Source organism: Strix uralensis, chromosome 4 (assembly GCF_047716275.1).
Source record: "Strix uralensis isolate ZFMK-TIS-50842 chromosome 4, bStrUra1, whole genome shotgun sequence".
NCBI classification, from domain to species: Eukaryota; Metazoa; Chordata; class Aves; order Strigiformes; family Strigidae; genus Strix; species Strix uralensis.
This window is the reverse complement of record NC_133975.1, coordinates 20,574,763-20,596,626: the sequence shown is the minus strand read 5'-3', so window position 1 is coordinate 20,596,626 and position 21,864 is coordinate 20,574,763. Positions and strand designations below refer to the sequence as shown.

The following is a 21,864-nucleotide window of genomic DNA, read 5'->3' as shown; positions in this document are numbered from 1 at the left end:
TCTGGGAAAACAGAATTCATTTACATTAACTTTATATTCAATTGTAATGACAAGGCCTTAAAACAGGCTCTGAGATTTGGTGCTTGTTTTTTTACTGCTTGGTTCTAGTTTCTACTGAGTTTTCCTTATTCTTAGGGTGAGGGGAAGAAGAGCCATGAATTCTGCTGGTGAACATAAAATAACATACTCACAATTCCTACACAGTTACCTACTATTGCTGGCAGACAGCAGTGCCAAACTTTTCCAATACAGCCTAGATCAAACCAGTTAATTTTATAGACGGTCCTAATTTTATAGATGCTCTTAAAGAATTTAGAGCCTTCTTGGCCGAGTTGGATTTGAACTCCTCCCAGCGTCTTTCAGAGCCTCATCCACAGCCTGGTGGTCTTGGGGGACTTGGTGTCAGGCTGTTTGTCCACACAAGAGTGTTTGGACTGAGCAGTTCTGTATAATGGGTGTTTACTAGCAATATCTAAAGGTTGGTGACCTGCTCAAACACCTGTGCCCACTATCCTATCCATTTTCTGAGCATTTCAGCCACAGGTAGCTAGGAAGCACCCAACCAGCTGTTTTTCATGGAAACCTCCTATATTACCTAAGGATGAAGATTTCTCTAGACAGAAGTGTGCCTAAGAGTTAGATGCTGCAACATCACAGGGCCTTGAAGAAATCAGCCTTTAAAACAAAATTGTTTGAAGTACTTGCATATGAAGTTATACATAGTACAGTGCTCCTAGAAAATCCATACAACAGAACATGATTGACTTTGGATTCTCAATCACTCAGAAAAGCTCAGAGTTAGGATTGTTCTCTTGCTTATATGTGTTCATTAATTTTCAAAATTAGTTTGTTTTGAAACTTGTGGTCTCTGCTCTGCTCCACCACCTTACAGCTTCCCTCTCAATTCTTTCCACAGGTATCCCACCCATTACCTGCACTTCTCCCTCTTGGCTGCTGCTTTGTGTAGCTTCTCCCTTCCCTCCTTTGGCCAGATCTCACTGCCTAGCTCCTTCCCAGAGCTGGCCTGTGCAGATCACAGTCAGTTTCTGCCTCTTCCCTCAAATTCTCTTTTTTCCAATCTCTCTGTCTCAGAGAGAGCCACTCTACTCCGAACTCCAGTATCCAGTTGCACCAGCTAACAGTAATACAATAGCTTAAAAAAAAAAAAGACTGTCTCCAATTTTAATGTTACATGCAGCATCTAATACACAAAGAAATACAATACATTGAAGGTCCAAAACTGTTGAAGAGGAAAAAAGAAACACCATCACTTTAAAGATCTTTGTTGTTTGCCTAAGATGTGTCCTTCACGGACTTGACTGGGCACAAAAGGATTCAACATAAATGAATAACTGCTAAACTGCTTCTGATCTGCAGATCATATTGTCCTGCTGACAGATCATGCATGTGAAGTAGAAGAGCTGATACAGGATAGTGAAACCAGCAATGAACCTGAGAAAATTGAGAAGACACAGCTGGAATACAAATGGACAAAAAGCAGCCTCTGACAAGGAAAGGCAAAAGCAAAGGAAAGAAAACAGATAGGAGTGCATTTAAACACTAAAAGTGATAGTAACCCCCCCAAAATAGGATGCTTCCTCCAAAATGTGTGCATGAGGGTTTGAGCATGTATTTATCTATCATCAGATTAGCAAGAACATGAACTAAAATAATGCTGATATAAATTACCAAAGGTACTATAATGGATGCTTTATCTATGATAGGTTATATCTTCATTCAGAGGTATTTAAACCCTGATTAAATGGAACCCTGAAACATCTGTGGAGAGTCAGATTGAATCATTCTTCAGGGGACAAACACTACATGTTTTCATTACATTTCAATCATGTAGCCTGTCCAGATTTTGAGGATTTACACTGGTTTTTAATCATATATTTCTTTAGAGTTGGACATGGATGTAATGATCACGTTAGTGCAGTAGACAAATGATGACAAAAATAAGCAGCAAAATTTGAAGTCATCCATTCATTGGCTTACCTATGGATAAAAAAATGGGTTTTCTTTCTTAATGTCTGACAAAGACACTGATTTCTGAGAGCTGTTTTGAAACTATTGATTAAATCTCCTACAAGTGAAAACTGTTGGTTAAATCTCCTACATATGTTTACCTGAGTAGTTGCATCAAAGAGCCTGGATCTGATTCTGAATGAGTAATTTGTCCAGGCAGAAAAAAGTTTTTTAGAAAGTCTAGAGCCTTCTTAATGAAATGTAGAAAATGCTTAGAAAAGTGGAGAGTAATCTGGTGAAAAGACAGATGAACTCAAGATACTGAGGGAAAGACTGATCACAAAGCAGAATTGCAGAGAAGGGAGATGAAACACTAGAAGCAGATAAGTTTATCTAGTGAATGTGTAGAGGAAGAAAGTAAAGAAGATAACAGATCTAGAGACAACGACAACAGGATGGTAGCTGAAGAGGAAGGTTGAGAGATTTTTTTTTTTCCTCAGACGTTCAATGACAATACTGTATTCTTCTGATGTTGGCAAGGTGACGGTGCAAAAGCAGTTACTGCAGCAGGTAGAAGAATCAAGGCACCTCGTTAGTTTTGTAACTAAAACAGCAGACTGGTACTCCTGAAACCTGCAATTTCGCTTCCTGGTTATGTCTGAAACTTTGGTTTTCTTGGGCAAGGCAATTACTTCTCTATTCAGTTTCCTATTTATAAACTAGGGTGATAGTATTTGTTTTCTATCATCTTCTTCTTGACTTGTTTGTCTGAGTTAAGACAGGAACCACATCTCAATGCGTGTCTGCCTAGAGGCTAGTAGAGTAACTTGGTCCCAACTGGGACCATTACATAGGAGTGTCACAGTAACTACCGGTAAGTAAGGCAGAGGATCAGGAGAGCTGAAGAAGCTGCCAAAAGGCTTGATATCATGCACTAGAAGTGATTACTTAAAAATACATATTTGGGTTCTTTTATTTCCTTTCTGATCCTATCAAGCGTACTCAAGGCACATTTCAGCTTATATTTTATTTATTCCCTTGAATCTTTCTTTTACTTCAAAAGAAAGTGGTTATTCTCATCCAAGAGCTTGGGCTTTCTGAAAAACACCAGCTCTCATCAGACTTTTGATAAAATCATAAGAGCTGGAAACACTGAGAGTTCCTTTTGTTTTAATAACCTCTCTTTCATGAATATTTACTTCTCATTTGAATAATTATCATCAATAAAAATTAAAACCTTATGTTTGTGGGAAGTGCAAGAAGCTTTGGGATTAAAATGAGTGACATCCCTCAAAAATGAGGGCTATTAGATGGTTATCTTTCTTACAAGTGGAGCTCTTTCTGCAAGAGCATTCTGAGTCTGGAGTAATACGAGACCAAGAAAACGGAGAGAAATTCTGCAAATGAGAAGCAGACCTGGGAAAAAGATTCTATTTGTTTCATCTACACTAGCAGTCGTATAGCTTTGCTTTAACTGTTAACAATACTATGAAAATTACCAAGTTTCTAATATCATTAACGATTCTTTTGATCAGTGGGTTTAAATTGTAGTTCTTGTTCATTTAATTTTCATTATTTGCTATTTGCCTGTGCAAACAAGATGCTGTTTTCAGCAATGGTTTGCCAAGAAGCCTGCGAGGACATGCAGGATTTTGATAGATCACACACAGGACAACATAAACCACAGAAAAATATGAACAAAGAGGAAAGACAAATGTGCCCTCTAGAGCACTAAAGTTACAGAATTCCTAGAGATGAGGAACAGCTAATTTAGGAGAAAATAGGTTATAATTTGGAGAAAATGACTAAGTTTGATTTACAATTTGCAGGTAAAATGTATGAACTTGTATTTAGCAACCTAAAGTTCCATACTAAAGCTAGCTGCTCTCCTGGACTATTTTTATATGCAGATAACCACATGCATTTATTAAACTTGATTATCTTACATTTAAAGAGAGTTCCTGCTGGGTTTAGATGTTTCTTTCTATATATTCTGCCTATGTCACCTCTCATATAAGCTGTTAGTTAAGCACCTGGAACAGAAATGTTGTCAGTGGCGAGGCTGAGGCATCACCTGCTTGAAGGGATGTGAAGTCAAAGGAGGATCTCTCAGCCATTTTAGAGAATGGAAGGACATTGTGTCTGGATGCCAAACCACATGGCTGAGCCATGAAGGTATCTGGAAGGGTGTGGAGTGCCACATAGGTAGTGTGCTTGGGTTTCAGTGCTGATGGAGGAGTCTGCATGAGCAGGGAGAAAAAGAAGCCAGACCAAGGCCTGGGTCATTATTTACACTATTTACATCTTTGTGAACAGGGTGACAATAGAGACCTGTGCCCAGAGTGGGCAGTGTAACAGTACCACGTTTTGAGTAGGTGGTTTTCTACTTCTTTGTCCTCCTGCTGTGTCTTACTTTACATATACAATATGAGTGTGTACCTAATTTTCGGGGGTTTTGTTACATACAAGTGATATCTATGGTGGACAAAAAATTGGACATGAGCCAGCAATGTGCACTCAGAGCCCAGAAAGCCAACTGTATTCTGGCCTACATCAACAGAAGTGATTCTCCCCCTCTGCTTCACTCTCGTGAGACCCCACCTGCAGTACTGTGTTCAGCTCTGGGGCCCCCAATGTAAGGACATACACCTGCTCGAGCGGGTCCAGAGGAGGCCACCAAGATGATCAGGGAGCTGGAGCACCTCCCTTATAAGGACAGGGTGAGAGAGTTGGGGTTGTTCAGCCTGGAGAAGGCTCTGGGGAGACCTTATAGCGGCCTTCCAGTACTTAAAGGGGGCTACAGGAAAGATGGGGGGGGACCCTTGATCAGGGAGTGTAGTGATAGGATGAGGGGTAACGGCTTTAAACTGACAAGAGGGTAGATTTAGATGAGACCTAAGGAAGAAATTCTTTATTGTGAGGATGGTGAGACACTGAAACAGGTTGCCCAGAGAAGTTGTGGCTGCCCCCTCCCTGGCAGTGTTCAAGGCCAGGTTGGACGGGGCTTTGAGCAACCTGGTCTAGTGGAAGGTGTCTCTGCCCATGGCAGGGGGGTTGGAACTAGATGGTCTCTGAGATCCCTTCCAACCCAAACCGTTCTGGGATTCTCTGTTAAAGTCTCTACGACAGCACCGTATGTCCTGATGCCCATCCCTTCAACGACCGCTCTACAGGTATGTCTGGCTGTTCAGTGCCTGGGATGGCAGCAGACCCCTGCTGTTATTTAGGCGGTAAGGCGAGGGGGACCCTTCTCTGGGCAGCGCATCTCAGGATACTTCTGCGCAGCTCTCGGCGGGTGTCTGCGGTGCGCCCCTCTCCTCAGCAGGCCGGGCACCGCGGTGTGGTGTGACCCTCTCCTCCTCCCGCCCGGCCACCGCGGCCCTGCACAACTCCGTCGGGTGCTTCGCGGTGTGGAGGCGGCCTGGGTCCGGCACCGCTCCGCGGGCAGGGCCGCGCTAGGCCGCGGTCAGCAAGGCGCCGCCGCAGGCCCGGCTCAGGCAGGCCCGTGCCCGGGACGCCGCGGGGCGGCCCCGGCCGGCCGGCAAGAGGCGGCCGCAGGCCCCGCCTCCCCCCGCAGGCTCCTCGGCGGAAGACCGGGGCGGGCGGAGCCGCTCACCGCCGCATGCCGCCGCGGCCCGCTGGAGCCATGAGCTCCCACCGCAGCGAGAGCGACTGGCAGGGGCTGGTGAGCGAGGTGAGGCGGCGGGGCGGGGGCAGCCGCGGGCCGGGGCGCCCAGCCTCCCGCGGCGCGGCCTGGACGCCGGGCACCGGCCCCTCCGGGGCTGCCGGGGGAGAGGGGCGGGCGGGCGGGACGGCCCCACCGCGGCGCCCGGCTGCCGCCCCGCCTCTTGGGGAAACTGCTGGAGCGAGGGGTAGAGGCGGCGGGAGGCGACCCCGGCCCGGCGCGGGGCCGAGAGGGGCCCCGACCCCCGCGGCTGGGGCGGCAGCAGGTGGAGCCGGCGGGGGCGGGGGGAGCACTGAGCTGTAGCCTGGCGAGGCTGAGCTGTACGGCCACGTCTGCCCTGCGGCACAGCCCTGCCCCGAACCGCCCTCACGCCGCCGGCCGCGGCCCCGACCCCCTGCACGGCTGCTGAATACCGGGACGAGTGTCTGCGAACTTCTCGCTTGGGGCTGCCCGAAAAGGGGCCTTTAGGCGCCGAGCCTGCTGTTGGCGTGAAATCGCCAGGCATTCAGCCGTGGCGGTGGCCCGTGGGGCCGAGGCCTCGGGCCTCGCACTGCTGCAGCTGGGCGGTAGGTCCCCGACAGCCAGCGTGGGTGACGGGTCTGCTCCTCCGAGTTGGCTCCTCTGGCGTACGCTTTGTTTTCTTACTTCACTTGAAACACAAATGAAAGGGTTTTGAGACCTGTGGTGTCAACTATAAAATGGGAGAAAAATCTGTAATAGCACAGTGGCAATGAGCTTCAACAGGTAGAGGATTTTCAGAATACACGAGTAGAAAAATATTATCTGCTACGTCCACATTAAATGATCCACAATGTTTACAGCTGCACTTTTGTGTAGGACAAGTTACCAGACTCAAAACAAGTTGAGGTCAATATAATTTAATATCGTCAAAGTCAAGTCTGTTTAATAGACAGAACCATGGAGTTTGAAGTAGGTTGGCATGCTGATTTTTGCATTGCATTTTGCATTGCATTAATTTTGCATAAGTATAAAAATAGTATTTTTATGTTTACAGCTAGCAAACAAAGCTTCTGTGCAAATGGCGTGGGCCTAGATCAGCCTGACTGAGTCTACTGTCATAGAGTACAATGCACACAGGTGAATTCCTCTGATTTCAGGAGGGCTTTGCCTCTGTTATATTATGTGAGCATGGCTTAAGGCCCAGACCTGTGAAAAAGATGCATGAGTTCAGGGTCCGGAACCTGTCACTTCTCCTGGTGATTTCAGTGGGAGTTTGTGTGGGCCCAGATCTGTGCTAGTACGGTACATCCAGAATTGGGGTCTACCTAGGTACACAGTGCTTGCAAACATATAAAATAATCCAGAAGAAAGTGAAAAGTGTACTTTTAGTGGTATCCTGATAGTGCAGTGTTGCATCTGACATCTCATGTCACAAATGGCATTTTATTTGGGGGTGGGGGTGGTGTCACATGGCGGGGAAAAGTAGGAGACAACTCACAAGGTGTATTCAAAGGAAATGTCCTTATTCTTGGCTTTAAAAATAATTTAGAATTACTTTGGAACTTTTTTACTTTTGATACAATTTAATGTAGAAACTCAGTCCTGAAATTGAACGCTTATTTCTGGTTTAGGGGCTTCTTGACTGTGCTAAGCTACATTCTTGCAAATACTTAAGCATACATGTAATTTCTTTTTTTTCAGGAACAATTAGAGGCCTAGTGATTTATATTCCATTTTTCCTTCCTTTCTCTCTGTTCCCACAGCAGGCTTACAGACTGTTTTTCTGCGTGAAGTCTGTAGCATATGCTGTCAGGGTATAGGCTTCATTCTTTTGCCTTCCTCTTCCTTTGGCTGTTGTGATTAACTTTGTGTGATTTACCCATTAACTCCAACATGCTAATATGACAAGGTGGCTCTGACTTCTGAAGTAACTTGTAGTAAGTTTTTGCAGTTTAATATATCCCTCAGTGGTACAGAGCTTCTCCAGGCCCTTTAGCTTCAGTGTCTACTAGGTAATTTAAGTTTTGTTCCCTACACATTTTGTAAACATTTTGAAGTGCTTTCAAAATACAAGATAACATAGGCAGGAGAAGACATGGTAGCTCTAAATGAACACTCTCACATTGCTGATGCTGGACAGTTAAAACAGAATGGGGTTCAAAATCTTGGTATAAAAGTCCAGAAGCTGGTGGGTTCAGATCCATGGTCACGTTCTTTTTCATTTCCACAAGCTCAGTCCTCCAAATTTGAAAGCTAGGAGTAATTCAAATATTTGTCAAAACAGCTGTAATATTTTCTAAAGTCTGGTATTGCAGGTGTTAAGAAAAGTGGTCAGATGTATTTTTGGTCCTTATATATACATACACAAACACTTGTACACACACAGAGCTGTATATTTTTGTAGCTTGGCTTTTCATTCTTCATCAGATAAAAAGAATGCTTGGTTTTTTTTGTGTGTTCCAGGGTTTTTTTGTGTTTACTCTTTTTTTTCCTTTTGACTTTTGTTCCATTTCAGTGCCTTTTGCTCTGTACCCGTTCATGTATATACCCTCTGCTTGCATTATGTTCATCAGCAACCTGTTGCTTGTTCTTTTGCCTCCATGTTTATGTATTTTTCCACTTACTCTACAGCCACGTGTATTTCAGGCCTAGTGTGCACTTGGTACTCAGAACAATCTTTGCACCACATGTACCCTAAACATTCTTTAAACTAACTCTGAATAGGATGACGTAGGAAGGAATACTGGGGCAAAGCCAACTTAGCAGATACTGAAGGAGCAGAAAGAGTCATTATTTCCATCGATAATCTTGCAAACTGAATGCAAAAGAACAAGCTTCAGGAGTGAGAATCCACATAAATTTTGCTCATTCTTTAGATGAGTTCAAGTATTGATGGTGAGTGAATATATATAAAAAGTACTCTGTTGGGTTACCACGTAATTTTTGCTTGGAGTATGGGGTTTTGTCTTGACATTTACCTCACTGAATGACCCATGTTTAGGATATTGAAAAGCCAGTGTAAAGCTGTAGGATGAAGACCTGGTCAATAACTGTTGTTTGACACAAATGAAACTGAGCTGTAGCAAGAACTTTCTTGCTAGCTGGACTGAGATGGTAGTCTAAGTCCTCCAGAAATAAGTAATCTTCATAAATCTCAAAATACTATCCCAAGAGTAATGTCCATTCCTTTAAACGTGCCTTTGAATGTCTCTTATTTAAAAAAAATTAAATCCTTGGTGCAAACAAAATACCTCTCCTATCTGGAAGAGGATGAAAACAGGAAAGTGTGACAGTTACTAGTTGCTTTGCTGAGTGCCCTGCTAGAAAGCAGCCATGGAGAGGTAATTACATTGTACTCTTCACTGAAGAGAACAGAATTCTTCAAAATAATTTTGGTCACCAAAATCTTGGTTGCAGAGTTTTGTTTGTTTGCTTTTAAATGTCCATACTTCTTTTCTTAGCCTGACAGCCACGTTTATGGATATGCTAAGCTGCTGATTTACACAAACTCACGTGAGTCAGCTCCTTAGAGGCTCAGTTTTCCTGTTTCTGTAAGGAAGATGAGACATAACTAAATCCCATGAATATGAATGTAAAACATGATATATGAACTTTGAGGGTAGTTGGGGGCTTCTTTTTGACAGGTTACAGAAGCTTTCAACTCTGTATATTGTGTTGTGGGGAAGGGTGTGATTTCAGTTCTTGTCTGAATTCCATGTAATCTGTCATAGAATAATTTGATTTAAGGATGGTGACAGAATCAGTGATAGAGAAAGGAGTAGGTGGTAGCATGATCTTGGGGTGGTAGGATGAGTTGAATAGTACTGGGAGATCATGTGTGGTAGGGAAAAACACTTTTACATCATCTGCAAGGCCATCTCTGTCCTTGCTTTAGAGAGCTGACTTCTACAAGTTCTGATTCCTTTCTGCTGAAGTCGGTGAGTGTGCTTCCATTCACTTCATTGAGAGTTGGCACTAATCCTAATTTAATACTGCTTGGAAAATGTGTACTTCTGGTGGTGTTTCCCACTGAAAGCAAGAAAGGTTTCCTAGGGAACCCATAAAACTATAGTGGTTGTCCTCCATCCTTTCTGCTAGCTTCTCTATTGGATTTGCCAACTTCTGGAATTAAATCCAATGTCAAAATGCTTCTTTTTTCCTTGTCACCTCCCACATATTAGAGCATTTACTGTATGCTATTTACAGCTACTCATGTGTGACTGTGTCTCCTAATGTTAGTTTGAAGAAATTTAGTCTCCATTTAATTTGTGATTCTCAAGAGGTTATTTTTTGGTTATTAGCTGTGTATGGTCTTTGGCACCACAGAGGGAAGCAATATGCTTGTGCTCTTGAGCTCCCTTGCATAGTAATTGCCAGCTTAAAACTTGAAAGAGTTTTGGGGAATTATTTATCTAACGTGTAACTATTGAGCAGTAGTTCTAGTTGAAGTAGCTAAATGTTCCAGACATGAATTCTGATAAGAGTGAGAAACCTAACCTGCTTGTAAGTGACAGAGCATACCTTTTCCATTGGTTGCACTTTTTTTTTTTTTATGTGGACAAGAGAGAAGAGGAAGGAAAATTAGTGAGATTTTCATGTTTATAATATCTCTCTAACTTTCTGTCACGTTGCCTTTTCAAACAGAGCATGAAATGTAATTCACCAGACTTATGTGAGGGCACCCAACAGGCTTTGGAGCCACTGATTTCAGAGCTTTTTTAAACGCCGGGAAATGCCAGTGGCTGCAGGGAAGAACAAATTGGAGTGGATGCTCTGAGGTCCCTCCCTAGGTGTCTGGCATTGTAATGGCTTTGTCATTTGGACAAGAAAGTGGAAATGCTGAAAGAACTGGCACTGTGACTTACTGCTCTCCAAAGTTCTCAGGGAGCTATGGGAGAGGTGCTATGGAGACCTGCATGTTGGGCTTTCAGGCAACAAAAAAGTGTTTGCTTCTTCTGTTTCTGTATTCCAGTCCGGACTAAGATATCCACAGGGATGTTGAGGAACAAACACAGGGAAATTAATGATGTAATCTGATGCACAACATACAGAACTTTTAAAGGCTGGGCCACATTGCAAAATAGTGTTATTTTGACTATCAGACCAAATGATGGTAGTTCTTAAATGACCAGTGAAGATCATGTGGTGCAATACTATCATCAAGACAAGACATGGTGTTCTGCAAAGCTGCTTATATCCCTTATATCATCAGTGAATGATACAAGCCTGCTTTGTGTTTCAGCAGTTGGGAGGTAGCTAGTGAAGCAAGCGCTGGGCAGCAGGAAGGGCAGAGTTGATTTTGTGGGATAAAACCAAGGACACTGCATTGTCTCAGGTTTTATCAGAGATGAGGACATGAGATAGCAGGCAAATGGCCAGTAATTGTGTATTTCTCTGGGTTTGAATGCTTGACTCTTTCAGATAAATTGAACAGTTTAATCTGAAGTCAAGGGGAGCAACATTACTGAAACACTCAACAAACACCCTGAATAGTGATGTTGCAATGCATTTTGGAACTTTTCACTTTGTCATTTCCACAACAAAATTGCCTCCAAGAGTACAGTGAGGAAAAATTGGATAAAACCTCAGGCAGTTCAATAGCAGTTGTGTATCTGTTGTCTAAAAGATGATAAGCAGAGTTGATGGTTTCTCTGAGAGCATGGTGGACGATAGTTTCCAGGCCCACATACGGTGTGGTGGCCTATTGGCATTTGGGAGGACACTAGGTCCTAAAGTGTTGACAGAACACAGAATATGATCCATAGTGATTCCAAAGCACAGTCTGGAGATAGTATCTCTGCTTTTACCTTCAGAAAATTAGATATTTTCCATCTTGGCACTGACTGCCGTTAAATACCCAAGTATAGGCCAGTAATTTGCTCAAATGTACAAGAAATTGTTTTGTGATAGGAATTCAGTGTTTGTTGGTTTAAAAAAAGAAAGTCTAAAACCTTGACAGTGTCCCAGCTCATCAGATTATTAGACCATGTCTACAGTGTCGTTAATGAGATCTATCCAGATTTGTCACTAAAAATAGCAATGGACAAATAGTAAGTGTTCGATGTAGAGGGTCACCTTGGAGCAGTTACACTCTCCTGTAATGTCAGTCTCTTTTTACTCTATTTCACTAAAGTAGTTATCTGGCTGTAAAACAGTTCAGGCAGTAATGTAGGATGTCGTATATATTCCTTTAATTATTATGATCTTCCTTGTAGCAATTATAATTTGCTTTATTGCAGATAACAGTGAATTGGTAGATAAAAGTTACTAGACAGATATGAAAAGTTGTACGTTGTAGCTTTTAGACTGAAAGTATAGCAGCTGGTTCTTGGTTAACTTTGTTTTTTAAACGTAAAGATTATTTTGGAACATCAGTTAAAAAGAAACAAAAGACAATAAGAATATTTTGTAGTAACTATAGTGCATAACAGAATTCACTTGTTTGTCTCGTTGATAGTATGCGAGATGTAGGCTTTCCTTCAATTGCAGAGGAAGAAATCTCTGTATGAATGCCAGAAGCATCTATTGATTGCTCTTTCTCAGAGTGTATGGGAAAATTTTCCTCATTGTTTGCATTGCTCCAAAAAGACTGTTAAAGTCCTGTATTCTTTTTGACAGCATACCAGTTTTGCTGCACTTATTTGTCCATATATGGGAAATTGTTGGTGGGACTCAGGTGTTTCCCTGAGTAGAATCCGTTTCTGGTGTACAGTTGTTAGGTCAGTTTATGGCCATTATAAGTACTTTTTTTCCAACATTCAGAAGCATATATATTGAATAACCTCTTTAAGGTTTGTATAATTTGTTTTTCCTTCAAAATGATAATGGGAATTGGAAAAATAGCTCTGTCAAATAATCAGCTTCCACAGAAATGCTGTGGCTTTATTGTTTCTTGTACTGTTAGCCCATGGAAACAAATTAATATACATTATTACTATTTTTACCTCATTTATTTGGGAAAGTCGATATATGCAAAATGCAAAAATGGCTTCAAAAAGTCTAGGTGGTCATTTTTATAGTAAAATCCAAACTGTACATTGATGAGAGATGCCATGGCCCTTCCTTCCCTATGGCACATCATCAGTGTATAATTCATTAAAATAAAATATACTTTAAACAAGGAGGAGACCATTATTCCTTCTCATTTAGACCCTGAACACAACTGTCCCCACAATCTGTTTATAGTTCATTATCCTCAACCTAGGCGATATGGAGAATTCCCTTGCCCCTGCCAGTGCTGCTGTGAAAGGTGAAGCTGCCTTTTACTCTTCGTGTCCTTTGTGGAGGTCTGTGACTCATGGCGGAAGCAAGATTTGTTTAGCACCACGTTTGCATTTGCTGCCTGATAAGTATTATTTTTTATAGTCTTATCCACATGCTCCAGTTAACTTCCAACTCTTTCGTGCACTGTTTTGTATAGCAGTGGTTGTGGCAAGGCTTGGAGGCACCTGCTGGTGGTGTTGGGTGCCCGAAAGCAAGATGTCTAGCTTTGCTCCCCTCCCACTGTGTACATTGTAGAGGCTGTTCTGATCCACCCCTTTAGGCGTTGGCTGGATGGGCCAGCTTCATTCTTCCTGGTGGTGAAAGGAACAGGACGGGCTACTACCTGTAGGTTCAGGGGCTTGGGCTGTTGGGTGTTTTTAAAGTGATTGTGAGGTTTGCATTTACTTGGTTTTATTTGCAATTACTGTATCAGATTTATTTAATATTTAGCATTTAAAAACAATTTAGTGAAGGCATATTTTAGAATTGACTAAGACATGAAATGAAACTGAAAAAAAAAGATGAGAGATTGTCAGAGGCAAATATTTCACTGTAAGGGAAGGAATTATTTTATCAAGTTTGAAGCAGTTTACCATGTCGCTATAATCACTTGCTGACAATATTAAAGTTTAGCTTCTGATACCTTTCAGTGCTTTATCAGGGGACTTGACATTTGTGTAAGGTATCAGTAAGGACATAAGTACATAGGTACATTTGCCTTCGTTGATGCCAAGGCATCATAATCCGGAAAATTTATGGCAGGATTTCAACTTCAGTATTGCCAGAAATGAAATTAATCCAAGGTGGAACTGTCCTTTTTGAGAGTTCAAATCCTTCTTGGAATTACTTTTCTCATTCCCTTCCTGCTTTTTTGCAACTAAGCCTTTACCATTTTTGGGAAACATTGGCTGTACTAATATACCAAACTCACTTTTCCCTTTCTCATTGACTCAAAATTGAGGTTAACAAAGTCGATTCCAAGCAAGTAGTACACACTAGTAATGATTTTTGTCCCAAAGAACAGCACTGACTTGAACAGTATGGAAGTGCTGATGCTCTTGCTTTGTGCAAGAGCCCATAATGACAAAGTGTTCTTGTCAGAGTATATAATGAAACTATAAATTGTTTTCATGACTGCTGTGATATTTGGTCTCTTGCAAAGCACATTCAGAAAGTATTTAGTGCCACGTCTTATGTGAGTAACACCAGAAATAGAAATATAGGCTTTAGCACAAGCAGTGTCAAGTGACGGGTAAGAAGAATCTGCTGATTGAACATCACGTTAAGTGAAAAAAGTTGCCTGAAACTTCTGATAGGTAACATTCAGCCACAGCAGGAAAGGGTGGCATACATGTTACTTCTTCCTCTCAGTGGGGAAAGGCAGTGAAGCAGATCAGACTCAGAACAGCTAAGATTTGGAAGTTCTGCTTTGCTTTGTGCATGAGCCCTACACAAAAGAGGCAGTGGCTGAGGGGAAGGCTCACCTCTCTGCCTTCCCTCCCCATTCAGGTGTTTGCAATATTCCTGCATTATTTCTCATTCTTTTGACTCAACAAGCACATGCACATAGCATCCCAGCTGAATTAGTTTCTTTTATCTATGCTAATAAAGTATCACACTGCAATTGTTTCAGACTCAAAGTGAGTTTTGGTTGGCACTCGTGCTACTGTTTCTGCTGAACATGGTCCTGTTTCACTGTCCAGGTGGGAGGCTGAGCCTAGAGAACATTGCTGGTAGCTGGGGAGAGGAAGAGAAGAGAAGGGGGAATGAGGTGGGAAATGTTGGTTGCTAACTCAGAGCTGGGTATTGTGGACACAAGTAGAAAAGGGAGTTCACAAAGACTTCTTCCTTCTAGCAGTCTTCCCAGGGCTGCATGTCAAATTGTGAGGGTCCCCATACTATTGCATATGAGGAAAAAGAGGAGAAACTTGAATTGCTGAATTTTTCTAACTCACGGTGGTCAGTTGAGAATGTGGCCTTAAATGAATTTCAGGCTTCTGATACAACAGATTTCTTTCCCATGATTGTTATTAATAAACTAAGATGACTTGTGTCAGACTTTGATCTCATGCAGAGAGTCTTCCTCCATCTTTTCAGAGAAAAACTTGAGCCTCTTGAATCCAGTACTGGCTGGGGTAAAAATGGCTTGTTACAATGATGGTTTTTTTCTCTTCTGCAGTATCTGGTGTGCAAAAGGAAGCTTGAAAGTAAAAAGGAGGCATTGCTTATCCTTTCCAAAGAGCTGGATACATGTCAACAAGAAAGAGACCAGTACAAGCTTATGGCCAATCAGTTGCGGGAACGACACCAGTCTCTGAAAAAGAAGTATCGGGAGCTGATTGTAGGTTATACTTTATGAGTACTGTATAATGGGGGGACAAAGGTGAACCTCAAAAAAAATGGAAAGAAGTCCATAATGACTGCTGTAAAAATGTTTAGGTACTTGTTTACAGTAGTCCTGCAGTTGTACAGCCCTGATCATATTATTACTCATTTGTTCCGCATTGATGAGGTAGTGCCTGTTATATAAGACACAGAAAGACAGTGCGTGCTCTGAGGAAATTAGTTTCAGTCATAATTCCATTTAAAAACTGACTGCGGTATTATTATTCCACAGCAGCTTAATGTACCGTTATGAAAAATAATGCAACATAAATTTGTAATGACCTGCTGTTCTAGAAATGTAAACAAATCTTCAGCCTTGGACAATTTTTTGAGTTGAAATTAATATTACTGGTGTTAATCAAGATGCGGTATTTTAGAAATAATTTTGATAACATTTTAGTTGAAATACATATTTTAAAACTTGATCCACAAAGTTAATATAGTTGCTGGCTTCAGAAATAAGTTACCAATAAAATATGTCCATTTATTTGTAGGATGGGGATCCATCCCTTCCACCTGAAAAAAGGAAACAGGTAGGATTTATTTTTCAGTTGACATTATTTATCAGCTACAAAAGTACTTTGCAAAATTATGAAAATATTAGCTAAGAAATCTGGTAAAAAGCAAGCATTTCTGTCTGTTGAAAAGCTCAGTCTTTAAACTGTGGACTCTTGTGCTTTTGTCTAAACATGTTTCAGTCTGAAATATCTGAACTATCATTAATTAGAATATATGGCTATTGCTTTTATGTTCACCTGAGACTGAAATTGGTCAGTGTATGGAGACTTGAGATTGTTCTCTTTGTTGTTTATCCTTCTTGTATTGAGTCCTAAAATGGGTTTGTGACAGGACTTCTCATACATAAAAGCAATCTGGAAATGCATTGTCTGCATTCCATAATTGTTAATTTATTGTTGTGAGTACTGTTTTCCATTAGGTACTCTCCCAGGTCACTCTGGCTCTATGAGTTATAAATGGTAAGAACAATGGTAATTGCATTTTATGATTCCCCTGAAAAACTTCTTGCCTGCTCACTTTTTTTTTTGTTGTTGCCGGAGATCCATGTAGTGTGTCCCTCATGTGGAGTGTTGGTTGTCACATCTTAAAATTATCTTAATTTTTAGAGAAAAATGGCACCCAAAGCACAGTGTGTGAGCAGGGGAAGGAGGACAACCCAAAAGAACTAAAATTTTTCCTGTAATTGCTAGTCCTGCAAGTCTTTTAACCATGTTTAAAACATGGTTATTGCATTCTCTTAATGGATCAGAAGTTTTACCAATCATCATTTCCCTGGAAGCTTCCATGTAGTTCTTGCTATTTTCTTAAAATTTTAGGGGCTTACGGTTTTGGTTGTTTCAAACTAAACTTTCAGAGGCAATATAATTACTCCTTCAGGCAGTGAAACAAATAGCTGCCAAGAAGTCAGTGGCTCAGTGTAGAACCATTTAACTTCCTCATTATTTAGCATAATTTATTTGAAATTCTGTTATTTCAACAGAGTTCATATAAAAGTTTATGGCCAAATACAGGTTTATGCATTCTGACTACTAAAATTGGAACTGAAGATTATACAATTAAAAGGAAAAAAAAATGCAGTATATGGGTCATTGCAGAGATAAATAGGGAGGGAGATTTGCCATCCCATGGATGTTGTTCTAATTTGTCTTCCATCTTTCAAAACAAATAAATCTGATACTTGTTTCTAAAATACTAGCAAAGTTTAGTCTAAATTCAGAAGCTGCAATTATATTAAGTTTTGGCCAATCTTACCATGGTAAGTGCCTGGAAAGCCATTTAATAATCTAGCTGGGGGTCTTTTTTTTTCTGAGGAAGTTAGGTATTCATGCTAGGTGACAGAGAAAGAAAGAAAATCTTGTTCTCAGATGGGGTCGTTTATAGGTCTTCCCCAAGGACAATATATACTTTAGGTTGTACAGTAATAGGCTGTTAGTGTACTTCTTGAGATTTCATTTTCCTGAGAGGTATGTCTGTAGCATAAAAGGTGGATAATCTGGAGTAGTTAGGGTCTTTCTGAAAAAGAGTACAGTTTTGCTTTGAGAAATGCATCAAAGAATAATAAAATAAAGTTATGAATATTATTCCATTGTTACTGTACATACATTTCTTAGCATTGTCTCATGTAAGAAAGAGTGACGTTCTCTGTGCTGTTTTGCACTTTTTCCATCCCCTTTTTGCCCAGAAGCCTAGTTGCTGCTGGGAGAAGTTTGTGACCTCAGTCACTTTATAAAAGCAGAGACCCTAATCCTATAATGAATTTTGTGTGGCTTAGAAGCACGTGCTGTTCTTGTGGTCAGAAATGAGATGAAAATGCGATAAACTGAACAACACATTTCTTTACTGCAGCTCAGAAATTATGGTTGAAATTGCAATCTAGAACCTTAAATGTAATAGGTGGGTTGGAATTGCTGTTTTCTTCTCCTTCATCTCTTCATTTTTCACCTTTATTATCAATTACACTTTGTGACTTAAAATAACTTGTTTTCCATGTTGTGCCTTCTGTCCCTGTTTTGCAAGACAGAATTTTCGTGTTTTGTATGGAAATATCATATAACCAGGCAATTTCTCTCAGCAAGCAGTCAACTCAGAATGTGTTTTTGTAAAATTGGTGTTACTGAAAGGTATCTTAACAGGCAGTGCTCTGCAGTGTTTCCCTCTCAAAGCTGTGTGTGCAGTGGTACACATCTCTGACATAATCCAAAGATTGCTCTATGTGTATCGCCTTCTGCCAACCAACAAAAGCAGGAAATGAGAAACTCTGCTATTGAAATCTCTTCCTGCAGTAGGTGTTTTGCCATTAGTGTTGTTATCACAGCCTGTGAGCTGTCAGTGCTTTCCTGGTGCCTCTTACCAAACATTCACAATTAAATGCTGTGGTTTAAGGTAGTTTTATAATGTCTTGTGGTGTCTGTTGTAGGAGTAGTTTTTGGATAAGTAATGGAGGGGTGAAATGTTTCAGAAGGATAGGAATAATGAAGAGTTGATTTTGATGTTAACATTTACCACAGGAGGTAAACAACAGATACTCCCCATTTTGAAAGGCATGTTAAAATGTTGTTTCGTCCACAGAGCCTCTGTTGTGCATCCTATATAAATAGAAATTCTACCATTCTGCAGTGGTATACATTTATATGCATTTGCTGTGATACAGAACATTTTTATAACCTTGGCAAACAAGTACTGGATATCTGTTGGACAGTGTTACCATGCTGGGAAACTTAAAGAAAAAAACATAGGTGGGATTTTTAGCTTGATTTATATTGACTATTATTTTTGTCCACATTGCTTAAATTTTCAGTATAACTTCAGTTCGGGAGAAGCTTTGTCGCTGAAATAACAGATCAATGAATCCTTTGACCTTCTATATGAAATGGAAGTTCTTTTAATACAAATAAGATCCTTTGAATAAACGAAGGTGAAGTAAAATGCATGGTTAGGAAAATGACTGTGCTGGGCCACAGTCCTAAATACGCTTTGCTTAATTTGATCTCAGTGAGACCACTCAGTTGGAGATAATGGGTTTGCAGTGGGGCTGTGTGTCAAAAATAAAGCCGCAATGCATATGTTCACTGGTGAGGACTTATATTTGTATTTTAAATATATGAGGAATCAAATTAAATGGAGCTAAACATCACAAGATTACAGAATGGTTGAGGTGGGAAGGCAACTCTTGAAATAACTAGTCCAGTCCCCCTGCTCAAGCAGGGTCACCTAGAGCAGGTGGCCTAGGACTGTGTCCAGTCAGGTTTTGAATATCAGCAAGGATGGAGACTCCACAGCCTCTCTGGGCAGCCTGTTCCAGTGTTTGACCACTCTCACAGTAAAAAAAGAGGGGGGGGTGGGGGTGGTGGTGTTCAGATAGTTGCTGGTATTGGGGTGGCTAAAGTCCCTCATGAGAACCCAGGCCTGTGAACATGAAGCTTCTTCCAGTTGTGTGAAAAAAAACTTTATCTACTACTTCCTGATGAGGAATGCTATAGCAGAGACCCAGTACAACAGCATACATGTTGACCTACCCACTAATCTTGACCCAAAAGCTCTGGGCTGACTCCTGACCTGTCCCAAGGCAGAGCCCCATTCATTCCAGTTACTCTTATCACATAAAGGGCAACACTCCTCCTCACCTTCCTGCTGTCCTTCCTAAAGAGCCTGTATCCCTCCATCACAGCACTCCAGTTGTGTCAGCTATCCCACCATTTCTACATGATCCCAATGAAATTGCAGCCCTGTAAGTGCATACAGACTTTGAACTCTTCCCCGTTCTGCATGTGTTAGAGTAGAGGCCTCTGAGGGGCATCCAGGTGTGCTGGTTCCGCAGTACAGGCTTGAGAGCTTTCCCCACAAGGCTGTTTTGCAAGCACTTCCTTGTTTACATGTCTATGATTAAAGGAATTACACTTCAGCTCAGTTGCTTTGTGAATTGCTATGTCCCTTCCCTTCCCATCATCCCAGGCTATTGGCTTGCCTACCCTATCCCAAGCCTCCTTGTTCCCTCCCCCATAATTTCTAGTTTAAAACTTCCCTTATGAAGTTGGCCAGCCTATTGGCAAAGATACTTTTGCCTCATGTAGTCAAGTGGATCCTCTGACTTGCAAGCAGCTGTTGAGCCTTACAGAGGGTCCCGTGGTCATAGAACCACAGGAGGTTCTTAATAATGAGCCTCACAACATAAGGATGACATAGTCCTAGTATAGAGCACAGCTTGATACCTACTCTTTTTGCCAGGAAAAAGTCTTATCAGAGAACCTGTGTGCATCTTTCCTGAAGGTTGTGGTCCTTAACTCTGTTATAGTTATCTGGAGGTGTGCCGAGGTGATTCATTCAAACCAAGACTCTGACTGCTTCAGCAATCATTGACATCACAGCAGCATGCTACCCACTCACCAAGATGTTGGTCAGACAGCTTGACTTCTGCTAATGAATAAGCTCATGAGTGTGGCATATGGGGGCAAACGGAACATCAGAAGGACCGGAGGTTCCAGACAGGAGTATGTTGTGACATACCACAAATTGGACCCATTTGGATCCCTTCCACCTCCAGCTCCTAGCTTAATCTACTCAGCTGTCACAATTCACTTTTGAAACAAACTTCAGGGATTACTTTATGACAGTTTTTGACATCATCAGAAAAAATGACTAGTGTGACTATAGTGTGACTGTTTCTTGTTAATTAATGAATTCGGGAAGGTTTGCTAGTCTTGTGCTAAGGCACAAAAGCTGCATTCAGAGTCCTGTGAGATAAAATCTTCAGATAAAATACACTACAGGGTAAGCAATCATCTTGTATTTATCTCCCAAGGGTGCTGTGAAGATTAATGTGATTTCCTCCTCTCTTCAGAGGGTTTGAAGATGAAAAACATTATACATGCACTAAACTTAGACCTGTGCTTTGTAGGTGCATGTGTTTGACTCCCATAGTGTGAGGTGGTAGATGGAAAACAGTGAGATCGTTTGCCCTTGCAATGTATCAGAGAGTAACATTCCCATGGATTTCAAAATGTGCCTGCTCTGAGAGCATAGCTCGTAGAGAGATTTTGGTTCTGCACGCTGAAACTTGCTCTTCCGTTGACAGAAGCAGGTGTCAGTATGCAAAATCTAGGACTTAGCCACACTAAGAGTCATGCTTTGTGAAGTGACACTGTTGTTTCTTCAACACGTAGGTACTGCAGTAAACATAAGGCTAGGAGAGAAGAAATGCTGGTTCTAATACAATGTGATAGTCCCTCTTTAAAATTTGAAGCGCTCTTCAGACCCGACGTGTACAACAACCTCTCCTCTGGTTGCTGTTACCTTAATTGAATAGAGAGACACTTATCCACACCCCTGCACCTGAATACTCTCAATGAATAGTCTGTTAGTCACAACACTCAAAACGTTTAAGGGATCTTGATTCTTTTTGTGCATTATCTCAAAGTTTAAGTTGTCCTTAAGATCGCAAAGCAGCTAAAATACTTCTGATAAAACAAGCCAATGAAACAATCTTCTTTTATTGTAGTATGCTAGTCTTTGTATAAGTACAAATGAATTGTTTCTCTTTGACTACATCTTCATCTGCTGTCAACAAAATCTTGATGCCTATATGAAGTATGGGGGGACTGAAGAATCTTACTCAACCATCACAGTAAAGGAATTTCTGACAAGTAACTTCTCATGATACTGGTAGTTCATACTGACACCCTTGGTTGCTGCTTATGATGTATGTTAGCAAGTTGCTTTGCAAAAACTGGGCTCATAAATGAGTCTGTAGTTGATGCTAACTTTATTTTGTTTGTCAGCCTTTGGCAAATGCTCTAGGTGTGGCTCGGTGTTTGGTCCTGTATAACACTGTGTTAATCTAACACACAGAAGACTGGTTGAAAAAGAGGGAAAAAGTATTCATTTTATGTGTCTACTGCTAAAATGGCTTTTTTGTTCTATTAATCAGCTCTATAAAAATTTTGATTGCTGGGTGTCTTGGAGGTATGTGAGCACGAGCAAGTCTGTCTTATTTTGCAGAGCCTTGTCAAGTTTTGGCTGGTGTGGTTCTGTGGCAGGATTCCTGCCCGGTTCACAGGGCAGCAGATACTCACTCATAGGAGGAGATG

General features: G+C 41.3%; 1 protein-coding gene across 4 annotated transcripts in view; it reads left to right on the top strand.

Annotated features, from left to right (window-relative positions):
• Window positions 1-5,555: 5,555 nt before the first annotated feature.
• Window positions 5,556-21,864, top strand: part of CCDC149 (coiled-coil domain containing 149) — a 53,298-nt gene continuing 36,989 nt past the window's right edge. For all 4 annotated transcript variants that reach the window (XM_074865917.1, XM_074865916.1, XM_074865915.1 and 1 more), the window contains exons 1-3: window positions 5,556-5,662; window positions 15,057-15,218; window positions 15,757-15,795. In XM_074865917.1, the coding sequence (XP_074722018.1) occupies window positions 5,591-5,662; window positions 15,057-15,218; window positions 15,757-15,795 (273 nt within the window). In that variant the 5' untranslated portion in view covers window positions 5,556-5,590. The remainder of the gene's footprint in view (window positions 5,663-15,056; window positions 15,219-15,756; window positions 15,796-21,864) is intronic.